General features: G+C 46.3%; 2 protein-coding genes and 1 pseudogene across 2 annotated transcripts in view; all 3 read right to left on the reverse strand.

Annotated features, from left to right (window-relative positions):
* Positions 1-4,164, reverse strand: part of GAD2 (glutamate decarboxylase 2) — a 76,098-nt gene extending 71,934 nt beyond the window's left edge. Inside the window, exons 1-4 of the mRNA XM_059404154.1 lie at positions 3,169-4,164; positions 2,399-2,458; positions 2,054-2,203; positions 866-1,099 (exon numbers count right to left, since the gene is read on the reverse strand). Coding sequence (XP_059260137.1) covers positions 866-1,099; positions 2,054-2,203; positions 2,399-2,458; positions 3,169-3,244 — 520 coding nt within the window. The 5' untranslated portion in view covers positions 3,245-4,164. The remainder of the gene's footprint in view (positions 1-865; positions 1,100-2,053; positions 2,204-2,398; positions 2,459-3,168) is intronic.
* Positions 4,165-7,866: 3,702 nt separating this feature from the next.
* Positions 7,867-23,781, reverse strand: part of MYO3A (myosin IIIA) — a 233,234-nt gene continuing 217,319 nt past the window's right edge. The window contains exons 32-35 of the mRNA XM_059404999.1: positions 23,099-23,205; positions 15,533-15,573; positions 14,029-14,172; positions 7,867-8,069 (exon numbers count right to left, since the gene is read on the reverse strand). Of these exons, the coding sequence (XP_059260982.1) occupies positions 7,952-8,069; positions 14,029-14,172; positions 15,533-15,573; positions 23,099-23,205 (410 nt within the window). The 3' untranslated portion in view covers positions 7,867-7,951. The remainder of the gene's footprint in view (positions 8,070-14,028; positions 14,173-15,532; positions 15,574-23,098; positions 23,206-23,781) is intronic.
* On the reverse strand, positions 19,030-20,338 carry LOC132020206 (protein ARV1-like; annotated as a pseudogene).

Raw genomic sequence — 23,781 nt, forward strand, 5'->3', positions numbered from 1 at the left:
TTAGAGACAAGGCAGGAAAAGAAGGGGTAACCGTGACCTGGAGAGACAAACAGCTGATTTTTGCGTAGATAAAATAAAGCTTAGAATGTGCCCAAATAAATGTTACACCTGGGGCTGCAAAATGAATAGCGTATGAAGACTACTGTCAAAAAAAGCAATAAATACAAAATACATTTTAAAATAAGGATAAGGATATTTGATTCCCCTCCCCCACCCATTTTCTTCATTTTATATTCAGAATGGCTACGAAGCACACACACATCCTTGTATATAACACGGTTGAAGAGTTAAGCTAGTTCGTATTGTGTTTCCTTTTGTGGACATTTCTTTTAAAAAAAGAGAAAACCTGGGGTTTGAATCTGAGGTCCTGGCCATTTGAGACAATGCCAAATTATTGTCTCTCTGTAGCGATAATTACATAGAATGGTTTGTCCAATGTCTGACCATTCCTACTCCGTGGAAATGACTAGCACTATACTAGTATTGGGCTTCTGTTTGGATCATGCCTTTTGAGCTTTCATTTCTATATTCCGTTTCTGTCTCCATTTTGGGTCACTTCTACTGGCCACTGTTGACAAATGGTTGCTTCTACATCAGTGGTTAATCTCCATGGCCAAATGCGTGCAATGTAAATCTGATGATTTATACCTGATACATTTATAATGTTTCTGATATTATCAATTGCAAAAACATCAATAGTAAAGGGTGCCTTTGCTTTATAGCATTCTAATAATGACTTTTTTAACTGATGAAAATAACTCTGTAAATTTGAAAAGACCAGTAACCCCCAAACAGAAAACATTTTAATATAAAATAAAAATTGTAAAAAGAAAAAAGAGCTTTATTATTTTTGACTGGACAATACCTGTTTTAATTGCATATTTTAGAGTCGTTTGGCAATGCATCAAAATTTCCTCCAAATTTTGTGGTTGGTCTGCCAATTCCCAGTTATACTCTTGAAGGAGCTCATTAGGGTAATGGAAATCAATCACTTTGGTTGATCTATCGAAACTTTTCACCACATACTGAAGCAAAATGTCCATAACGTCTTGTAGAAACGCCAAAGTGGGCCTTTCTCCATCACATGCTGGCAGCAGGTCTAAAGAATGGAATAAAAAATACCACATTTTAATTTTACCGTGAAAATATCCATGCAAGATCTTGATTTGGCAATTTCTCTTTGGATGGAGAGATGTTGTGCTTTAAAAAAAAAAAAAAATCTGGAAACGCAGAGCGTTTTCTTTAAAGGGGAGGTATTTTTCAAAGACGAAGGAAAAAGAGAAATTGCGGTTTCTCCCCCCATCCCAAATTAATTCTTGCATTTCAATCCACAACGTGTTGTTTGCTTTCTTTTTAAAAAGACTATGCCTCCGTTCATCTGTTTCACAGGGGTCCGTCCAAATGTTATATCTCAGTAAATCATCTTAAACGATTATGGAAATACGTCACATCAGAAATGTTTGAGGATTGCCTTTGGGCAAATCAGGCAAAGTGGAGCATGCCATGTTAGGATCTCTGACCCATTAAGATGGCTCGCTAACTAAGTCTGTCTGTGTGTGTGTGTGTGTGTGTGCGCGCGCTCGCGCGCTCATTTAGGTGACTGGGTGTGTAAACACAGGGGAGTAAAACCCCGCACAGGTCTCACGTGAAGGTAATCGTTTCCCTGTGAAATTGCGCCTATGAGTTACTCTTGCGATTTAAAGACCTAGAACGTCTCAGCAACCAAGTCCCACTCGTTTCAGCGGCCACCAAGAAGTCGACCTCGAGGTTCGGCGCGCGCGGGGACCTCCGCCAAACGCAAACCCAAGGGCGGCTCTGGGACTAGAGCGCCGAGGCCCAACGCTGCGCATAGGCCCGGGTTGGGGCTCAGATGAAGGGACAGGCACAGCGTTTCTCGTTTACAGCTGAAGATTCACCCAAGGTCCGCCCGCCTGCCTCCGCCCTGATTCTCAACGACTGGGGCCAGCGCCCTGGCACTCGGTCCCTTTTCCTCGCGATGGGTGGAGCTGTGCGAGGGACCGTGGTTCCCGGGGACCCCACGAAGCGCATTTACCTGTTGCATGTAGGAACGCATAGTTGACATCCGCTTTGGGGCAACTGCAAGGTTTCTGATTACAAGCACAGGCGGCCTTCCGGGAGGGGGCCCGCGGGGGCTGGCTCCCGCCACTCTCCGAGGGCTTCTCGGCGTCTCCGTAGAGCAGGGCTAGGCAAACACAACGATAGCGCTGGTCAGCAGGCTGCGGGCCCCGGGCCCCTCGCCCCTGCCTATTCCCGGCCAAGAAACCTCAGCTCCGCTGGTGGGGATGCGGAGGTGAGAAGGTGACATTGCCCCGCGGGACCCAGAGGCGACTGACTGGCCGTGTTCGATTCCCTCCCCCCTCATGAGCAGGGCACTCACCGCACAGCTTGTTTCCGATGCCGCCTGTGAACTTCTGGGCCACCTGACACCAGGCTCTCGCTGCAAGGAAAGACAGGTAGGAGGGCAGCGAGGCGGAAAGAGAACGGCAGACGTGTGAAATTTCGTTCTATGGGAACAAACGCACTAAACCCGGGGTCGGGAAAAGGGCCGCCGGGAGCTCCGCACAGAGGACAGGTGCGGGAGGGGCGCGGCAGCCGCGCGGCCCGGCCCGGCCCGACCCTACGTTCGCTGATTTGTTTTCAAGAGAAGCCCAGACTCCAGCCCTTTGGCACTTGCCTTCCAGGTGCCGATAGGAACGTTCAGGCAACCCCCCCTTCCTGCCTTGCTCCAGCGAGTTTTCCTAGATATCGAAGCTGTCCATTTTCCTCGCAGGCTCTCCTTCCAGACCAAGAATTCTCTCTTCCATTTTTTCCCTTTTCCCACAGCCACTCTATCCCTCTACAGGGTCCAGACACCAAGATGGTGGCAGTGCCCCAGTCCCACGGAATTCGGTTTCGCGGAGACGCCTCTGTGTATGGGGGGCTCTCCCAAACTTCACTGAAAGGAGTCTGAGATTCTTAGGCGTCTTTCCCAAGAGATAAGGGCATGTGGGGTTTTGGTCTATTGGGACATCAGGGACCTACAGCGAGAGCAGGGCGAAGTGTCCGAAGTTTCCTGTTGCAGATGGAAAAACCTCCTTCGTCTTCCCTAGCACTGCAAACCCCAGTCCACCCGCAAAGCTCTCCTGGAGCAGACCCTTGTTCCCCTACCTGTGCCGGGGTTCTCGGGATCCCCGGAGCCATCTTCAGACCCGAAGGACCAAAAGCCGGAGCCTGGAGATGCCATCAGCGCTGTGCGACTGGAGCGGGTCGCCTCCGAGTGCGAACTGTCGGCGAGCTGCCCTCGGCTCGGCTCGCCTCTGCGCGCGCGTGCGTGTGTGAGTGTGGCGGGAGGAGGGTACGGTGCGGGGACCCGCGCGGCCGTGCGGCAGAGGGTGGGTGACACACAGGGACAGGCAACGTGCGTGTCTGCGTGTTAGTGCGTGTATGTGTGCTGGGGTTAGGGCTTAGAGACGTGGCTGAGGTTAGATAGGGAGGGAGACCGAAGGGTCCGCGCCGCAAGGATATGGGAAGGCGCCGAGCGCCCGAACTGCTTTTGAAGGAGAAGGAGTCCAATCCGGATGGATGAGGGGGCGGCGGAGAGAAAAAAAAAAAAATGGGAGCGGGAGGAGGCGAGGCAGACGGTGCTCACGAGCTGGAGTCAGAGCGTGTGGGTGGGAGGCGTGCAGGGGAGCCCCTGGGGAGCGCTAGCCGCAGGCCTGCAGACTGCCCCCGCGGGCCCGGGAGCGCTGTCCAGAGTGCTAACACGGCCGGCTGCGCGCGGCTCCAGCGAGGGGTAGACCAGACAGACCTCGGCGTGGCGTAGCCGGTGGCCGAACCGAGTCACACACAGGCATCGACTGGCGTATTGTTTGAGGTCTGGCTCCCGCTGCCGGGAAGGAGGCGCGATTTCCGCGCCGCCTTCCTCCAAGACGGTGCTGAGGTCGCTGTGACCTCGAGAGTCCCGGCGGCTGGCCTGGAATCACCAGCGGTTCGTGAGCTTGGGGAGGGGACCGTGGGGGAAGGGCGCCTACGCACTGAAAGGCTCATTTCAGCTCCTGAGCGGAGCCTGACGCCTTGCCACTGAGCCGCGCGGTGCTCGAGAGCGCGTCATTCCCGTGCTTCCGGGAGCGCGGTCGCTGAACCCACCGTCCAGGATCTGAGTGACGGCTGGGAGAAAGACGGCTGATTGAGGCAATTAAAATCCATGCAGGAGCCTATCACCGAGGGCCTGGGGCTGCGGAAAAAAAATAATAATAATAATAATAATAAAACGAATGGAAACTTCTTGGAGGGGGGCGAGGGAGAACTACTAGAATCAGCAGGCAGGATTGAGAGCTGATAGGGTCAGCTGATCGGGTCATTTGGTGACCTTGGCCCGCGGAGGCGTGGAAGGTTTTGCTGCTTCCGTAAGACCGGAATCGACGTGTGCGTGGGACGCATGTACAGTTTCCAGCTAAGCAATCTGAGCTTTCCACATTCAAGGCGGAAAGAAGGCATCGCCTGCTGGGCCCTCGAGTCTGCAGGCCTCAAACCGATCATCTCCTCCCCACCCCGGACCCCTCCGGGAATCTTCACGATAGCGGGAGGACGGTGGTGGGGGCGGCGAGATTCACTATTTCTGAAGCCTGGTGGGAAGGGGTTTCTTCTCTTCTGATAAAGTCAGAATCGCGACTCTCGTATAATATCCTTTTACGTTAAAAGCTGTTAAACAAAGGGAAGACGCCCTGAGAAATTTGGGGCGCGTTGAGTTCGCGCTGCTTCTCTTGGTAGCGGAGATCAGCGTCACGCACATCTTGCGGCTCCTGGACTCTGAGAGAGAGGCTGAGGAAGACGCTGGAAAGGCTGCGTCTTGCCTTCCACCGCGTGCATTCCCTTGAGCGAACGTTTTTCATTTCCATTCTGTTCACAAGCCCTCATTTCTCGGCCCTCCTCAATCAAGTTACCAAAGCCTCTGCCAAAGCAGAGACTGACGGATCCTCTCTTGGCTACAACCCTTCGATCCTCGCTTATGGAGGGCGTCGTGGGGCCTGGGTGGCCGCATTCAAGCCCAAGTCCTACGTCCCAGGCAGGCGGGGGCCTGGTAAAGTCTTTCCACGAAGCTTTGTCTTCTTTCGTGCGCGGGAGGGGAGGGGCACCAGGATCCAAACCCCTGCCCCGGAGTGTTGGCAGGAAAGGGCGCTGGCCAAGGTCCTGCCGTAGACTTGTTGCAAAGCCGCCTGTGTCGGGAAGCCAGCCTCCTGCCATCGGCGCTTGGTGGGCATGGACCCAGGCCTCAGTGTGGCCACCTCCGGCGCTCTCGGCTTCAGAGGACCCAGGTTACAACGCCAGGGTGTAAAGACTCCGTGGTTCAGCCGTCTGCGCGCGGGCAGGACAGCTGCGCGGCTCTGGCTCCAGCAGTCGGAGAGATCAGTTCTTTGTTTAAATCCACACCGAATCCTGCAATGTTTTGCTTCAACCCAGAACGCTGAGGTTGCAGAACTTCTCTGCAATGGATAAGTGGTCGAAGACATAAAGATTCTTTAGAACAAGCTTTTAAAACACTCACAAAGCCCTGAAGGAAGAAACGGATTAAAACACAGGGAAGGTAGAAACCACAACACCTGTACTTAACATATATATATATTTTTTAATGTGGCATAAAATCCCACTGTTTAAACTCGATTAAATCCCACAGCTCTGGAGTACTTTGAATCTAATGGTGGTACTTAGATTTTTTATTTAACACACCCTACTTCACTGCACTCAGGGATCTGATTTGTCTTCCCTTAACGTGGTCCCTCCCTAGACGGCAATTTGCTTCATAAAGACTTTGATTTCGAAAAGGAGCCCACTCCCCCCACTCCTGGGCTTGGCACTGGAGATAACAAAAGAGCTCAGCGAGGTAATAATTACAGTCATTAGTTCACAAAGGAGGCAGCCACAGAATGGGAAGGGGAGGGGGCAGCACTCTGGGGAAAAGCTTTCGAAGCCTCTTTCTCAGCAGGGGGCAAGAGACCCAAGCTCCGGGTGCTGCTCTCCTGGGCAGGTTTCCTGGGTTGACCTATTTTTTTTGTCCGTGGGTTATCCAGAGATCGCTCTGCAGGTCTCCCAAAGAAGAATGTCTGCTACAAGTTTTCCCAGGGCTCAAATGTCAAAGGACAGGAAAAGAGAGTTGAAAAGAGAGAAAGAAAAAAGGAGAGAAAACAAAGAAATACAAAAGAAAAAAAGGGAAATAAAAACACTGAAACCTTTCACTGTGTTTGTGATTCCCTTAAAGGGGGTGGAGAGTTTAGGTAGGGCGTCTATTGCCTCCCAGTCCAGCGACGGAAGGGCTGGGCTCCAGGTGTCTGGTCCACTGCTGGCCACTTCAGAAGCTTGAGGAGGCCTGGCAGCGCAGCGGAGCTCAGCTTTCTCCCCACAGAGGGCCTCCCAGTGGTGGGTGGATGCATGGGTTGGGGCGTGGGAACTCGATTCAGTAGGGTTCCAGAATCTCTCCCCTCCTTGACGGTGGGCAGTGCGCCCTCGTGCTGGTTTCACTGGTGCCTGTGTTAGGCCCAGCCTGCAGCCTGTCCCAACAGCTGTCACCCCAAGGGCTGACCCCGGAGCAGAGGCGGCAACCAGAATCTAGAGAAGGAGCAGGGCCTACAGTGCACTCGAACTCTGGCCTACAGTGCACTCGAACTCTGAGCTCTGCCCTGCCACAGCGGGAGGTTTCCCCTGCAGCTGGCCTCATTGTAAAGTGAGGAGGCTGACAGAGTTATCTGTCAGGGGACTTTTAGGCCTCAGCATTTTGGGTTTGGGTTGGAGAGTACCTTACATCTGGTGGGCGAGCTGCGCAACAAACACTCAATCCTCCAAAATCCCTCACTCGATCCTCCAAAAATTTCCCCCAAGTCTCCTGGTTCTGGGCCGCAGGTGCGACATGCCTCATACCCCAAACCCATCTCCCAATTCTGTCCTCCTGAAATCATCTCACCATCCTTCCTGACGCTCTTCAGATAGCGTAGACCAGGACGGTGTCAGTGCCATAGAAGAGCTCACCCAGGTTTTAAAATGAGATGCAGTTAACTGGGGAAGGCGAACCTCTGCCCACCCGTTGGCCTCCCCTCTCTCTTAAATACACCAAAATTGTCTTAAATCTGCAGACTAGGAGAACCTAAAAAACTTGACAGTTGGCTCAATGGGGCTAAAGGTGTGTGTGCCAACGCACGGTGTGGAGGGATGTGGGCGATCGTCCGGAGGCCAAGTTTGGGTGGCAAGACCTGGTGGTATGTTTGTTTGGGAGGGTTGGAGACGGGGACTGTTTGCTGGAGACAGGCACTGTAGCCCCCCTGCCTGGGCACCTGCACCGGCGCAGCTGGACGGGAGTTGTCCAGTCCTAAAGGGGAATATCGGTGGACCAGCCCCGAAAGCCACGGACTTTCCAAGGCACTTCCTTTATTTAATAGCCGCAGTAACCTCGGGAAGGGAAAGCGCGAGTGTGATGAAGTTCCGTCTTCAAAGCTTCCCCCGCCCTCGCCTCTCCTCCCACCCTGGCTTTGTTTTGCTCGCCCCTCGGGTGTCCCGCGGGTCTGGGAGGGCCGTTTCCAAGGGAAAAGAAATCTGTGAAGTCAAGCAAAACGGCCGGGAGGGATTGGCGAGAGCTCGGGCGCAGTCGGGTCCACAGGAGTCGCAAATGAGTGAACAAAGAGATACACGGGGGGCCAGGGACTAGGAGCCCCGACTGGCGGGCTGGTGGGAGAGGAGGGTGCCGGAGTGCGGGGACACGGCGCCCGAAGAGCTCTCATTTCTCCGCTTTCGAAGAGGTTGGGCCAGGCACTGGAGGGGCGAGGGCAGCGGGCAGCCGGTTCCAGGGTCAGGGCCTCGGCTGCAGCTCCCTGTGGTGCTAGCGTCCGAGGGTCTCCCGCTTTGGCCCCCGCAAAGCCCCGCAGTCTGCGCACATTCCCATGGGGTGGCCCCCGGAACAGCCGGACTACACCTGCTGCACGAGGCGCTGCCGCTGGGAGGTCTTGCGCAGGAGCCTCCTGTAGTCGTAGGGGTTGGCTGCGGAGTTCTTTTCCTCCTGCTCCTGGTTCTCCTGCGCCCAGCACCTGCAGCGAGACCCAGAGTCAGCTGCGCCACGCGACAGCGGCGCCACGCGACAGCGCCGCCCCGCCCACCCAGCTAGGCGTTTCCACTTCTCACACCTCCCACGACTGGCCGACATTTAAGAGCCGCACACTCAAAACATCAGGATAGTGGCCAAATGCAACCGCCTAATTTTCTCAGAAGGTTTTCAGTGTTCCCCAAGCAGGCGGGGCGTCGGGGGTGGGGAGGAAGCTGGTGGCTCTGTCTTCAGATGACAACTAGGGAAGGAAGGCCTCAGAACGTATAGTTGAGAGAGCTCAGCTTCCCTGTCTGCAAGAACTCACAACCAATAAACAACTATTTGTTTTAGTACCTTAATTTTCTTTAAAAACATTTTGGTCAAGCAGGAAAGTTCAAAGTGCCTAAATAGACAATCGTCGTTTTGCATTTTAAAAACTGCTCAAACAGTTCTCTGCAGCACTCCTGCCACATCTGATCCACCATTGCTAGCTGGGCGCCCAGTCAGCTCTTTCAAGGAGGCTTTTGGGCCACTTTTTCCAGAACCTACCCCTGGTTCTGGAAAAGCCCTGGAAAGCCTCCCAGCTTTACCTTCAGATTCAGCAACTTGCCTGAGGAAGAAGGTGCTTCCTTACGCAGCTACACAGAGGTATTCATTTACTTATGCCTACTGACTGTTAGCCGTCAGTGTAGGCTATGGGTGAACTAAAGTCCCCAGGCGCATGGACTTTAATCTAGTATGGGAGAGGACCACAGACGACCTTCATGTGCCATGTGGTGAGAGGGGCAATGCAGACAAGTAAGGCAGGCTAATGAGATAAGACTGACGCGGTATACAAGCAATTACGTTGAGGGTGACCAGGAAAGGCCTCTCTGATAAGGTGACATTTGAGAAGAGACCTGAAGGGAAGAGGGGGGGTGGGGCAGGCAGGTCTCTTAGGGAAGAACAGTCATTCCAGGGCAATGGGTCAACCGGTATAAAGGTCCTAAGACTACAGTGTGTATATTGTGTTCTTGGAATGACAAGGAGGCCATTGTGGCTTGAGCAAGGATTCAGAACAGGAGGAATGAAGGCACAACTGGCAGATAATTGAGTGCTTTGGGACCATGGCAAGGATCTGAATTTTACTTAGAGCTAGACAGACATTGGAGGGGTATGAGTGGAGGAATGGTTCATTAAAGGATATGGTTGCTAGAGTAAGTAAAGTAAGGAGGTCTGTTACAAGATATTGCAATGGTCCCAGCCAGACTGATAGCAGCTTGGATGAGGCTTACAGAAGAGGAAAGAACCGATCAGGTTTGAAAGAGTTTGCTGATACATTGGATGTGGGGTGTAAATGAAAGGGATCAAGAAGGTCTCCAAGGTTTTTGGCTTAAAACTGGAAGGATAAAGTTGCCATTTAATGAGAAGGGAAAGGTTATAAGAGGAGTATATTGGGGGGAATAAATATTTTGGTTTTGGTTTTGCAAAGTTTGAGATTTTCATTAGATAGTCAAGAGAAGATGATGAATAGGCAGTTGGATATATAAATCCTAATCCAGACTAGAGATTTCAGTTTAGGAATTTTGGGTACAGAGCTTATATTTAAGGTCATGACAGTATGTGTTGATAAAGCAAAGGACTGGGACACTCTCATGAGAAGAGGTCCATGAAATGAGGAGATATCAGCAAAGAAGAATGAAAGGAGCAGCCTATGAGGTAGGAGGTAAATCAAAGGAAGTACTGTCCTAGAGGCCAACATAGAAAATGAAGAAAATTTCAAAAGAAAAAATGAGAAATGCTTCTGATGGGACAAGATAAGGATTGAGAGTAGATCATGGGATATGGCAGAATTGAGATCATCTTTGACCTTGGTAGGGCCCATTTCAGTGGTGTGGTGGGGAGGGAATCCTGTGTGCAGTGGCCCATGAGGAATGGGAAGCAAGAACATTGAGGAAGAAGGACTGCTCTCACAGAACTCTTTTTTGCTATCATCAAGAGCAGGAACATGGGGCTTGGAAGGGGGAATGGATCCAGGGTGTTTTTTTTATGATGGGTCCAACTGCATCAGTTCACAGACTATCGTAAATGGTGCCGTAAAGAGGACAAACACTCAAGATGCAGAAGAGGGAGGGGACAGCTGCAGGACAATGTTCTTGATAGATGGAAGGACCTGGATTCAGGGCAAAACAGGAATGTCTGGCCTTAGATAGGATGACAGATGTCCTCCATAGTAAGCTGAGGGAAGTCTACAGGCAAGTAGTAGATTTGGCGGTGGCAGTGTGTGTCTGTTCTCTATTATTTCCCAGTAATATAGGAAAGAAGGTGAAAGCAAGGAGGTTTTGAAGGTTTGAGGAGAGAGGAAGGGGTCTGAAAGAGTGGACTGGGAAAGTGGCACAGCGGAATTTTAGGGAAATATTGCAAAATAACTCTAAGGGCTTGCTCCTGGTGTGTGCTCATGTAACTTGAGTGAGATTTGGTTGTGTTTTTCTCTAGCCATGTACAGCTGTGTAGGTGCAGGGATGGATTGGGTAGAAAGTTGGGTTTACCCAGTGCTGGGGTTTGTTGGTTGACTATAACTGAGGGTGAAAAGGGTCACTGAAGGTATATGCAAAGCAGTGAAAATAATAATGAAAGGATAGGGCTAGACTTCTGCTTGTAGATGAACATGCTGTTATTCTGGTCCATTCTGAATAGGGAATTGTTAAAAAAAAAAAGACACCTTTGAAAAGGTCTTTAGGGCATCTTGAGCTCAGCAGATATTTGACCAGGAAGGTCTTGGGTAGCATCATCATGGGCATCTACGGGGCAGGTGATCATTCTTCTCTGATTAACTGACTTGAATTTTCATGCCTATTCAGCTCATTTCTGCTATGAGAATATTGACTATCAACCCTCTGCTAGGTACACCAGACACATTATCTCGAATTCTAAGGACAGCTTGGCAAGACCTGAGGTTCTCCTTAGCCTTGATCTGCATATGAGGAAACAGACCAGTTCTACCTGATAGAGCACGTGAGGAATGGAGTGAGGGTTCAAATCCACGGTCACACCACTCAGATCTCATACTTTCCCCACTGTATTCCTCTGTCTCTTTGCTGCTGGTGCTTCCTTCATGATTTTCCTATCTCTTAACCAAGGCACTCTTGTTCCAGTTTATTCCCCCCGCTCCCTTTACCATCCTCGCTGTAGCTCCTTGTTATAATGACAACCTGGCTATGCCTTCAAAACCCCACCTCTCTCATTATTGCTCAACACAGACCCCACTAAGACCCACCTTCGGAGGACAGGAGGGGACATCAGTTCTCTTGTCTTCTAATGACGTTCTCTAATCACTACCTGCTACTGCTTTTACTCATTTAAAATCCAGGAGACTCTCAACTTCATCACTGCTGTGGTCCCTGATTCCTAGACCCACTCATACCTTCCTGGGTGACATTAGTACCTGGTGTACACGTGTGTGCACATATTCAATATAGGGTATGTAAAGTATTATCAGAATAATATACTTATAGGTATATAAAATATACTTATTTATATATAAGATATATATTTATCACAATTTAATGTATATAATGATTATATATATATTCTTTCTGCAATAATATCTTCCAATATAAGTCTCATGCCAAGTTTCTCTGTCCCCAAATGTCTTTTAGAGCTATTTTTTTATTTTTTATTTTCTATTTTGTTTGTTTGTTTTAGAGGTAGAATTCAGTGATTCATCAGGTATATACCACACCCAGTGCTCATTACATCAATTGTTTTCTATTTTAAATCCAAGATCCCATCAAAGTTTACTTAGGGCACTTGTAGTTTTATCTTTTTAGTCTTCCTTAGCTCAGAAAAATCCGCTCTTGGAATTACCTTGTTTGATCATTTACTCTCTCTCTGGAGTCAAGCTCCTTGGTAATAAGGATGGCTTTGTGTGCCCCGCTGTGTCCACGCCTTCCTCAAGCGCGCAGCACAGGGCTTTGAATGTGGAGGCAATAGAATAGTGATCCAAGTTGCTGACTTGAAACTCCAAAAGGCCTGTGTTCAAATCATGGTTCCTTCACTTTCTATCTGGGAGACTTTGCAGTCATTAAACGTTGTCGACTTAGCGTCCTCATCTCTAATATGGAGCGCTAAGAGGTACTGCCTCACAAGTTTGCTGTGAGGGTTAAATAGCTGAACAGCATAGTGTCCAGGCCAAAGGAAGCACTCAGCCAATGGAAGCTTCTAGCACTCTCATTCTAGTGAGTATTAACTACACATTCACAGACATCGCTGGAACCCCAGGCTGTATTTCAGGGACATAATGCTTTTATAGCAGATGTGTGTCTGTCGTTGGGGGAAGCAGAAAAAGAATATACTAGAGAGGAGGCAGATTGGGTTGTTAAAATGGGAAGCAGGTAAGTCAATAGAAAACAATTTGACCAAGATATGAAAAACCTTGGATTTTAGTTCACTAATGCAATGTGTAGCTTGGGGCCAGTCACTTAATCTTTCTGAGCACTTGTGCAGAACCCTGTGACTAGACTAAATTCTCAGCTGCACCAGTACGTTACAGGTCTTGACCTCAAGATGCAAGACACACATCTCCTTTTGGAGACAAGGGGCAGAAATCAAATAGATTATGGAAAACCAAATAAAGATGAAGAGAGCCACCATCCATGGAACCTCTCCCCAATGCCACATGTCCTTCCCATTTTGCTTAATCTCTATGACAATGTGGTGAGACAGTTATGAGTGAATCCTTTTCCAGATGTGGAAACAAGCCTTGACAGGTCTTGTACTATGAGCAAGGTCCCTCAACTACCAAGTGGCAAGTACCTACTCCAATTCTAAGACCCACTGACTCTAAAACCTCTTGTCTTAACTACCAGGTCATACTGTATAAAAGAGATGGGGAGGGTTGTGAGTGCCCAAGGCTCACGGGAGCTTGACTTAGGATTTTGGAAGAACAGCTTCCCAAAGGCTGTCATTACTTCCTTGTATACCACATTTCCATTTTACTTTGTGCCCTCAATTTCAGAAATTCACAAAGAATTTTTTTGGCGGAAAAAATTCCCAAAGCAGTAAGTAAGCTACAAGTGGTCTAAGTGAGATATTTCGTGTCAAAGAAAGTTAGAGGTGAACTGAGAAATCAAGTCCAAAACACGCATTTCGGGGCACCTGGGTAGCTCAGTCAGTTTAGTGTCTGCCTTCCGCTCAGCTCATGATCTCCAGGTCCTGGGATCAAGCGCCGCATCGGGCTCCCTGCTCAGCAGGGAGTCTGCTTTGCTCTCTGTCTCTCCCCCTTTGCACCTCCCTACCACTCATTCTCTCTCTCAAATAAATAAATAGAATCTTCTAAAGCCTCCCCAAATCCCACATATTTCTATGTGAATCTCTCTTCCAGATATTATTTTGGTCTGAATGTCATGGATTCTGAGAAATTACGCAGCATAACTGGGAAGCCAATAAGTTTAAGATTACCCTGATAGAACTTAAACACAGATCTTGGATGTGGTTTATTGCTTGTAATCAGTATGACCATTTAATTTATCATCCGAAGTGAGGTATTTCTTAAATTAAAAAAAATTTTTTAAAAGATTTGTTTATTTATTTGAAAGAGAGAGAGAGAGCGCGTGCATATGCAAGTTGGGGAAGGGGCAGAGGGAGAGAATCTTCAAGCAGACTCCCAGCTGAGCACAGAGCCCAATAGCCCATGGGATCATGACTTGAGCTGAAATCAAGAGCCACCCAGGTACCCCTAAAGTGAGCTACTTTTAAGAGAGGGTGCTATTAACATGACACCAAGAAAATAGATATGAAACTGGGTTGTCTGAACACCTACCATAATCCTTGAGTTTACTTTTAAACAACGCATCTGTCTTAAGAGGCAGTATTCAGTGAAGAGTATTTTGCTTTAGTCCAAACAAACACAATGGCAGTGCTTTAGAAACGGAACTGGGAGTAAACTGTGGAGAAGGCTCATTCTATAGGAGGTCGCTTATTACCTTTCGTTAGCATTAAAACCTTGATGCTGGTGTTCTCCCTGCTGTCTTCCTTCTCTTAAACCAGGGTTATGTTCCTTTGGTGCTGAATGACTGGGCAAAAGTTCCTTATAATAGAAATCTTCCAGGTCTAATAATTTTCCCTGACTGTAAATAAACACATAAACACATCATAGTTTCAGCCTACTTTCTTACTCAATCTTACAGGATAGTGGTTTTCTTCTTTTATCTTGTATAATTTAGGAATAGCACATCCACGCCAACAGAAACAAGAGGAGTCTTGGAATGCATACAACAGTATAAACCATAAGTTAAAGAGAAAAAATGAAACCTTCATCTCCCACCTTTACGAGAACATTAGCTGCTAGAGCAGGTTTTCCTGGCTTCATCTCATTCACCTTGGCATAAAACTAGAAGCTGCTAGACAGCCAGTGACTGCAAAGTTCTTGTTTGGCCAGTCTAGGGCAGGTTCACAACTGACCCTTGGGCCAGTCTGAGAAAAGCTAACCTTTAGGTGCCAACACACAGCATCTTCCAATTTTCTCAGCCATCCGTTAAGTACACTGATGACAGTGTTTCATGATCTCACCTTACTTCCTTCGTAGGTTACTTTCTGTCTTCTCCTCATGGTTGGCCTATAGTGGGCTAATTTTTGTGCTAAATTTTAATTCCTGCACATGATATACACACAGGTGTGTGTGTGACCATCTTAATTCTTGGATTTACCCATACTAGTTCTGGTTCCTGTGGTGCTCAGTCCCTGTAGTCTGATGGGACTTCATACTAGGTAAACAGGTAGAGGTCTGGAAGAAGACCACATGTTACAGTGTTTCTGGGGCAAATGACAGATACCGATTTACAAATGAACTTTCAGAATGCCACTGATGCATAAGTCAAGTGCTCAGTGTCCACTGGTGCTTAATAGAAGAACCCTCGATTGTTCTTAGCACTCTCTGGAAGTCAGTTAATTGCCATAGGCTTTAACATTAAAATGTAAGAATACTGGTGGGCTGAAACGTTGCAGGAAAAGGGGACTAGTGTGAGTCTAAGCTGCCACAGACAACACGAACCTTATTTCCTGACAGATCCATAAACAGTACAAGGAATGAGATTTAACATGTGTTGAAGAACAAAAAGCAAAGGAGTTTGGGGAAAGAAAGTTCAGGGACACAAGCATGTTCAAACTGTCCAATCAAAACCATGTCAATGGACAAAGAAAAGCAAATTCCCTATTGGGACAATATAATTCATTCATAAACTATTTGAGCTCTTAAGGTATGCCTTGCGCTGTGCTAGCTCAATATACTTCTAATAGGTAAGGTGATCTTCTAAATTACACATAAAGCATATGTTTATAAAATAAGTAAGTATATTGAGAGGTTGCTACTTTCCAAATCTATCCACATAAGAAAGACGATTTTTTTAAAAGGTGATTTTCAATTGTAATTTGAACATATGGAATTATATTTTGGTTTGATGACACTGAAATCTAGAAATAATAATTTACCTATCTTTCCTTGGTCTTCGTTTTTCTTCTTGGATTGACTTCTAAAGGGAACAGAAAAAAATTAAAAATCAATATAATAATAGAACTAAAATAATGTAATCAATAGAAAATAATTGATATATTTATTATAATCTTAACATATAAATATATTTGTTCCTATAAAGCCAACTTAGAAAGAAGCAAGTGGATACAATGTTTTAAAAATCGAATGAAATATAATTCACTCAAAATTTGCCAATTATGAATTTGTGATTATATTTTACCAGGCCTGGACTGTAATTAATCTTTGCATTCCATGTCAAAAAAAGAGTTTACTGCATAGTGGCCAGTATATACAAGATTACCTAAGGTCCATCTACCTACCAATGAGAAAACATGTATCAGAATTCCTGGAAAACCCATCTATGACACATAAAGCTGTGAGTTAGGCAGGTTGATTCCCGTTTCTGTGTCATTGTTGTCCACTGGCAAAGCAGACGAGTGGACAGTAAAGGCAGGTGTAAAAGAATGGAAGTGTGACTTCACTAACCCATAGAAGACCATTTATGGCATAAAAGTAAGAGCACAGATGATATATGTGTTCATTTGCAAAATTTTCTCCCAGTTGAGAACTTGGTGTATCAAGGCACAAATTTTAATATGTAAGCCTGGACTTAATTAGATACATTTTAATCAAGACCTCAGTCTGAACTCTAAGGAAAGGTACTTCATTTACCTTACACATAAAGCAATATCACCTTTTGAATTGTAACACCACTAATGTGTTTCATTATGTGTGCCAGTGCAAGGTATCTGGACTCCCCTATTAACATGTTGCAAGGGCCTGCCTGACTTTTAGACTGAGACAACAAATAACACTCACCTTGAACAAGCTAAAGATACTGCAATATGAAAATATTAAGTCGCACCATAAAAATGCACGACAACAAAAATGGCAAATAACAATTGTTTGTAAATATTGAGGGTTGTACCTAGTATTTTTAGGCACACTAAATCATTTATTTTTCTTATGATTTATCATTGGTAATACACTAAAACGTCAGATGAGTCAAACAGTTCATAGTTTCATCTCTTCTTGGTTGGTATTTTAGTGGGTGGAGGAGGTAGAAGGGAATGCTTCAATGTATTGAATCTGGGAGCGGACTATTTAAGAAGTAACCACGTCAGGGCAGGAGACCAATTACATCCCTGTCCTCCTTCCCATTTCCTATTACAGTCTTGATCCGATGCTCTGGGCCAGGAGATGCTCACAAATAATTATACTGCCACTGCCATAGGTATAATGGCCCCCAAGTGAATGATCCCTGCACCCCACGTGGCGTTTTTTAGGGTTGTTGTTGTCCTAATATGACAAAGGTCCTGTCTCCTTGATCCATTATCTGAAAATATGTCCCTTGTTCTTGGTAAACATTTTCTATAACCCAAAGTTATGCTTAACTTTGGTTATGCAATAGTATGGCATTCTCTTGAGTGATGGAGATCCCCTTTACACCACCAAGAATCAAATAACCTTCTGGCCCTGAATTCTGAACCTGGAGATGACCCTTTTTTATTCAGGATCTGCATTTCCCTCTGGGAGGTGGTGTATATAATTTGGTTCTCAGTTACAGGAATTCTTAGTAGAGGGAATACCATTCAGGCTTATGCTTATATTTCACTCTTGGCTGTGCTAGAATATTCTAGTGAATTATCACTCGATACTATATTTTTTCTAAAAATTATTTAAGGTGGTTTACCATGGAAGCAATTACACAAGCAAGGTAATAAAGTGGAAATTGTAAATAAGGAATAAAGAGGCCAAAAGTATTAGGATGGAGCCTTATGTTTGTCCCTCAGTGTCCTGGCAGCTGAGGCCAAAAGGGACACACGAAACCGTACTTTTCATCATGAAGATGGAAGCGAATTGTCCCTCAAGGGAGATACTAACTTTATCACCTGAAGTTATATTAGTGGCATTTATTTAAAACAAACAATGTTTTCAACAATAATTCTGAAATGACAAATCACTAACTTGAAATCTGAAATGAAAAGAAAGAAGCAAATGTCCAGTGGCAGTTTCTTGCAGAGCTAGAGTAAAGAAGGGAGTGTGAGAAGGAGATAAAGATGGCGCAAGGAGCAGATGTTCTGGGAGGCTATTTCTTGAGGAGGTCTTTGGAAGAGGGAGGACTTTGCTTATAGGAACCCTGTCCTCAGTCAGCTACACTACAAACCCTCCTCAGAATTTTAAAATTCATATCTGTCACATTATGGTGGACACAATCTTATATTCCTTTTAGAAATACACGAACACTTTATTTACTTAGATGGCTTCACAAGGGTGAAGAAGGAGCTAAAAGGTAGAAGAAGAAAAACCACATCCCAACAGCTAAACTACCTATTTCTCTTACCTACTTACTAGTTTAGGGAAAGTATTAGAGAATAATAAAACCGGAAGGACCTTTAGTTGCTCAGTTTTGGAGGAAACTGTGGGCCATCACTTCTGCTGATGGCTGCACAGCTGAGTACCAGAAACAACAGGGTGTGTGTGCTCAGCTCACTCTGATTTTGGACACAAAAATAGCAATGTTTCAGGAGCACCTGCGTGGCTCAGTCAGTTAAGCATGAACTCTTAATTTTGGCTCAGGTCATGATCTCAGGGTCCAGAGATCGAGCCCCGTGTCGGGCTCCCTGCTCCATGGAGTCTGCTTCTCTCTCTTTCCTCCATTCCCTCTGCCCTTCCCCCTGCTCATACTCATGCCTTTCTCTCTACAATAAACAAATCTTCAACAAAGTAGCAATGTTTCCTAGATGTAAGAGATTAAGAGCCTCATATCATAGAAGAGAGCTGGTATTGGTTTCCCGTAGTCAGAATGACCATGGAAAGAAGGGCCCTCCAAGGAGAAACAAGAACTATAGGAAAAGGTGAAGCAATGGGGCACAGAGCTCTTTGTGTGGGGAGGGGCAGGAGCTTGAATGCCATGGCTCAGTAGAGGGGCTGTAACTGCTAGTGAGTCCCTGCCTTCACAGAGCACGTAGTCTGGAGTGGAGAGGCAGACAGGAGGAGAGAACATGTATATTTCTTCATCTCTGAAGAAAATGAATCAGGGCCAGGAGAATACAGAGAGATGGGATGCTACCTTGTAAATCTAAATAAATACAACCATTTTCCCCTCAGTGGCCTTGGGTCATGAAGAAAAGGTTTACAGTGCATAGTATAATTTAGAAAGAGTATCATGAAAACCATTTAAAATTACAGGAAGTGTTTTTGTTTTTGTTTTTCAAAACACAGATCTTTTATTATGTGTGAATCATGAATTCATGTTCCTCCTTCAATTCAAATGCTTTATCGGAAGCTTCTATAATGCATAATCTTCACTTATTGCATACCTCATTCCCTAGAGCCACATTCCTTGTGTCTGTGGGTGTCTCTGTGTGGTCTGGTTGTCTCTTATATGAGGAGGGAGTTAGGCATGGCAGTTTTGGGGGCGTTTCCAATGCCATAACCATTGCTTTCTTTTTCAGGAACTATATCCGAATCTTTGCTTCATTTTACTCAACAGAAATGAGGTGCTTGGTTTGTATTTTATGTCTTCTCTTTTTTGGATGCAGTTGGTCATACTACATATAATAAAGAATACAACTCTTCTAAAGTCTTGAAATTTATAGATCGCATAATCCCGTCCTAATCTCATTCCATCCTCTGGAAGAAGTGGACCACGGTGCTCTCCATCAGTAAGCCACTCAAGATAGCCCAAAGGACAGCTTTCAGTTGATCTTCAGGGTCAATTTAATTGTCTGAAAATTTGATTTAAGGACAAATACTGTAAGGAGTCTGGGGAACAGGAGTGTGTCATCATGTTCCCAAATGACAGCTAGAAGCAGTAAGAGTTTTCCACAGCTAGATAATAATAATACTAATAATGCTTTCAACAACAAAATGAAGTTGAGTTTTTTTTTTCTTCCCTGCTGTCATTGTTTGTTCTACCCACAGGAAAGTAAAAATGCCAACCAAAAAAGGCAGTTTGTTCCAGAGAAGCAATTGCAAACATGTTGGAGAAATCCCATTTCTTGGTATATCTGATGAAATAGTCAGGTTCAATGTTCTGGTTTGAATCTTGCAGCCACCCCCACCTTAGGAATGCTTCACAAAGCAAACAAATGTGCAGAATTTTTCCTGCACATTTGTTTTAGTATTGAAAAGAAGATGCCTCTAAGGCCTGGGCTTTGCATAAAATAGCATTAATCAAGATGATAACAGGTTCATACTTGATACATTCTGTTTACAGGTTTTATGGCAGGATTTGCCAATGGTTACCCACAGTTACCATCTTGGTACAACTCCTTGGCCCCCTGGTTGCATTCAATGCACTTTTACTGGCAGGAGGCCAAAGCATCTGTGGCAATGGCTGCCTCCCCCTCTGTGCTCCCCTTGCCCGGTGGTTACCATTCCATCTACTGGAGACCACTTCCATGCAATTACAGCCAACCTAAAGTTCCAGAAAGTGTTTTCCTGGTTAAAGCATGTGGGTTCCACATCCACTCTGCGTCATGCCCCAAATTTGGGTAAGGACCAGATAAAGATGACCATGTAGTATGTTGTTGCTTATACTAATATCCTGGGTTTCTGTGCTTTATTTGTCATGGAAGCCACAGATTTCAAGACTTAGGGTTATAAAAAGAATTCAAGTCCTTAATAGTTGAAGAGGTATTAAGCCCTCTACACTGATTTAAAAAAAGAGTAACAGGAAGGCAAAGTCAACTTCTGGAGGGCAGGGACTCAACTGTGAGGGTCAGGATCTGCTGCATGATTCCCCGTGAACAGGCCATGGTCGGTAACAGGAACTGCACCTTATTTCAATCTCTTATCAGCTCTCATGTCAAGAGTGGCATCCGTTGTTGAAGCCTTCACAGTCAATGGTCATTTTGACTGCAGTTAACAAAGGTCACTGAGCACCATTTTCCACTTCCATTCAGGTTTAAGAGGGAACGTCTGGTAATTTCTAATCTTGTTCTCTGCTCTTCTTTCCGTTTCACCACATAAACACATGGCAGGCTATGAGCTTCCTTTTGGGATGGGCAGTGTAGAAAAAAGTCTGTTTTCAAGATTTTCATAACGTAAGAGTCAAATGGAGCTACCTGGAACTTCTGCTTCCTTGATTTACTTCTGATTGTATTTTGCTCACACTGTTCTATGCTTGTCTGTACCACAAATATTTATTGCACGCCGACTATGTGTCAAGCTAAATGCAACAGGCAAACTCCTTGACCTCATGGAAACCACCTCGGTCACTCTTTGGCGGGATACAGTGTGGTGACATGGATGTGTGGACTGCTTCGGGAGGACAAAGGAAGAGCTCCTTTGGGATGTGGGAGTATCAGGAAGGCTTCCTGAAGAAAAAGACATCGAGGCTGGGGTATTTTGTCCCCATAAGGTGAGAACAGAAAAAGGAAGTGGTTCTGGGCTGAGGACAGAGCATGTCCAGGGACAACTGCCTACTGACAACGTGAAACTCGGGTACAGGTTAACGAGAGGGAATGGCTGGAGAGGAGAGAAAAAAGGGGTGAATGAATGTCAGGAGGTGAGGCCAGGAAGGTAGGGAGGGCCCTGGTGTTGACCAGCACAGGATACTAGGAAGTCATTACGAGGTTTTCCATCAGAGGGTGGTGCGACCAGATGTTAATTTTAGAAACCCAACTGTACAGTGTGACAGATGCATTAATGAGAAGGGACTAAAACAAGAGAACTGAGAGGGAGGACAGATGCAAAAATATCAACTGGGAATGCTGGGTACATGGTGTGGAGAGAAACAGAAATTCAGGAGATATTTGAGAGATAAGTTTTTGGATATGAGATGAGAAAGGGGATGGGTCAGGACTTTATTCTGATTGCTGTTTTGTAAAAAGAGCTGGTCGTTCATTCACAGGGACCATGTGTCACACATTTCTATTTATATGAAATGTTCAGAACATAGATTATAGACTAGTGGTTGCCTAGGGCTGGAGGGAGGGGTTGGGGAATGACTGTTAATGGGTATGGAGTTTCTTTTTGGGGTGATTAAAATATTCTAAAGCTGATTATGGTGATGGCTGTACAACTCTGAATATAATGAAAGCCATTTTATTATATATTTTAGGTGGGCGAATTGTATGGTATATGACATATCTCAGTAAAGCTGTGTGTGTGTGTGTGCATATCCATGTACAGTATGTAAGACAAACACTAGCCAGTTTGAGATCTGAGTGTAGAGCTTGAAAGAGATCTGGCCAGAGGCGAAGATTTGGGAATCGGTAATAACTGAGGTCATGAGATTGTCCAAAGGTAATGAGAGGAGAAGAGAGCCTAAGGTTGAGAGCTAGGCAACACCAATGTGGAAGGGGAGCCTCCAAAGACACTGGAGAGAAATCCCCAAAAAGAAGAGAGGACTAGGAGGCTGTTTGACTTGGAAATCAAGCAGGAGCTCTATTTTCTGCCAAAAAGCTAGGAAAAATTCCAACGGATGGGAAGCATTCTCTGGGTGTGGAGGGAGAATCCTTGCTCTCTCCTTGTGGCAGTGGGGGTGGAAGAGGGAATAAGCATGGCAGAGGGAAGGATCAGCAGGTGCAAACGTCTAAGGGACGTGAGAGGAGAAAGCCATGGCTGTTGGGATTTCCGGCAGTTAGCCCTGGCTAGAGGATATGGGGCCCGGAGAAGGGGTTGACAAGTAGTCCTGAGGCCCATGAGGAGGGCCCCCAGCATCTGGACTTCATGCTGAAGGAACTGCTGGGCTCTCAGAGGCATCAGCAAGGGAGGAACACTCTCACAAGATGGTCTAGAGAAACATTCTGGTAGAGGCTGGAGACACCAAGATTGGCGGCCTGAAATGTTCTAAGTGAAGTGAGGAAAGAAGGTGGTTTAGAGTGTCGCCGCTGGGGTCGGAGACATGGCACTCATGGGAGTGAGCCTCAGCCAGGAGAAGCCCTGCTTTAGGCAACAGATTGGATGTCAGGAATCAAAGAGAGGGCAAGATCCAGGACGATTCCCAGGTTCTTGGTCCGGGTCACCAGTGGATGATGGTGGCATTTCACGGAGAGCAGGAGCAGGAGAGGAAGCGCAGGCTGGCAGGTTGCACACGGGGAGTAAGCAGGAGCTGTGCAGTAACCTCTTACTGCACATAGCTAACGACCTGAGCATAGCTGATGACCCCAGCAGCTTTGGGGTACCTATCTGGGTCTGAGGCCTGACCAGTGAGAGGAGGACACCACCTGAAGGGCTCTTCATAGGATTACATGTCACAGTGTGTGTGAACACCCCTCTTTCTAGGCCTGGAATTTAAAAGGTGCTTAAGTAAATGTCTCTTTCTTTCTCTTTCCTTCTTCTTTTTCTTAAGCTCGCCCTTTGACCAGAGGTGGCTCTCTGGAGAGCTCCTGTGAACGACCGCTTCTCTTTCTGGGTTGGTATTTGCATCTCAGATCAACTAATGCACGCTCAGAGAAGACTGTGGTAGGACGGGGGGTTTGCAGGACTGTGGGGGCAGGCTTGGACCAGGATCAGCAGGGGTGTTAGTGGATGCTATGGCTCCCATCTGGTAGTAAGAGTGAGCCACTTACATGTAGCAGGTAATAGTATGTGGAGTCCTCAGGGCTATTTAATGTTTTGGGTTTCCGGGGCCGTCTTGGGGGTCTCAATATTTTTGGCTCTTCTTCTTTAGAAATACCTACGAGAAAGGTGATCATAAACAAGCATTCAATTACAAGGATGGTTATCAAGCAATGTGTTCTTTTGGGGAAAATAAGAAATTATATACATACAACTGGGGCTCAAGCTGGGAGAAAGAGGAAAGACCTTTGTTCCCCCAACCAACCCTTGTCATATCCCTCGCCACACATTCCTTCTGACTGTTTGGTGGTCTGGGGCTTTGACAGATAAGGGAAAGGAAAGAAGGGGAAGAAAAGAAATGCATAGTTTGGTAATGTGGAAGAACATACAGAAATTCAGAGGATGATGGGGGGAGGAGTTGAAGCTACTAGAAAATTCTTCAAAAGGGGTATTATGCCAAACATTTAAAGAAGAGTTAATACCTGCTCTTCTCAAACTATTCCAATACATAGAAAAGGAAGGAGAATTTTCAAATTCATTCTATGAGGCCAGTATTACCCTGAGAGCAAAACTGGATAAAGACATCACAGGTAAGAAGAACTACAGGCCAGTATCTCTGATGAACAGAGATGCGGAAATACTCCACAAAGTACTAGCAAGCCGAACCCGACAATACATTGAAGAAAATCACTCA

The sequence above is a fragment of the Mustela nigripes genome, chromosome 6, assembly GCF_022355385.1.
Source record: "Mustela nigripes isolate SB6536 chromosome 6, MUSNIG.SB6536, whole genome shotgun sequence".
Lineage (NCBI taxonomy): Eukaryota > Metazoa > Chordata > Mammalia > Carnivora > Mustelidae > Mustela > Mustela nigripes.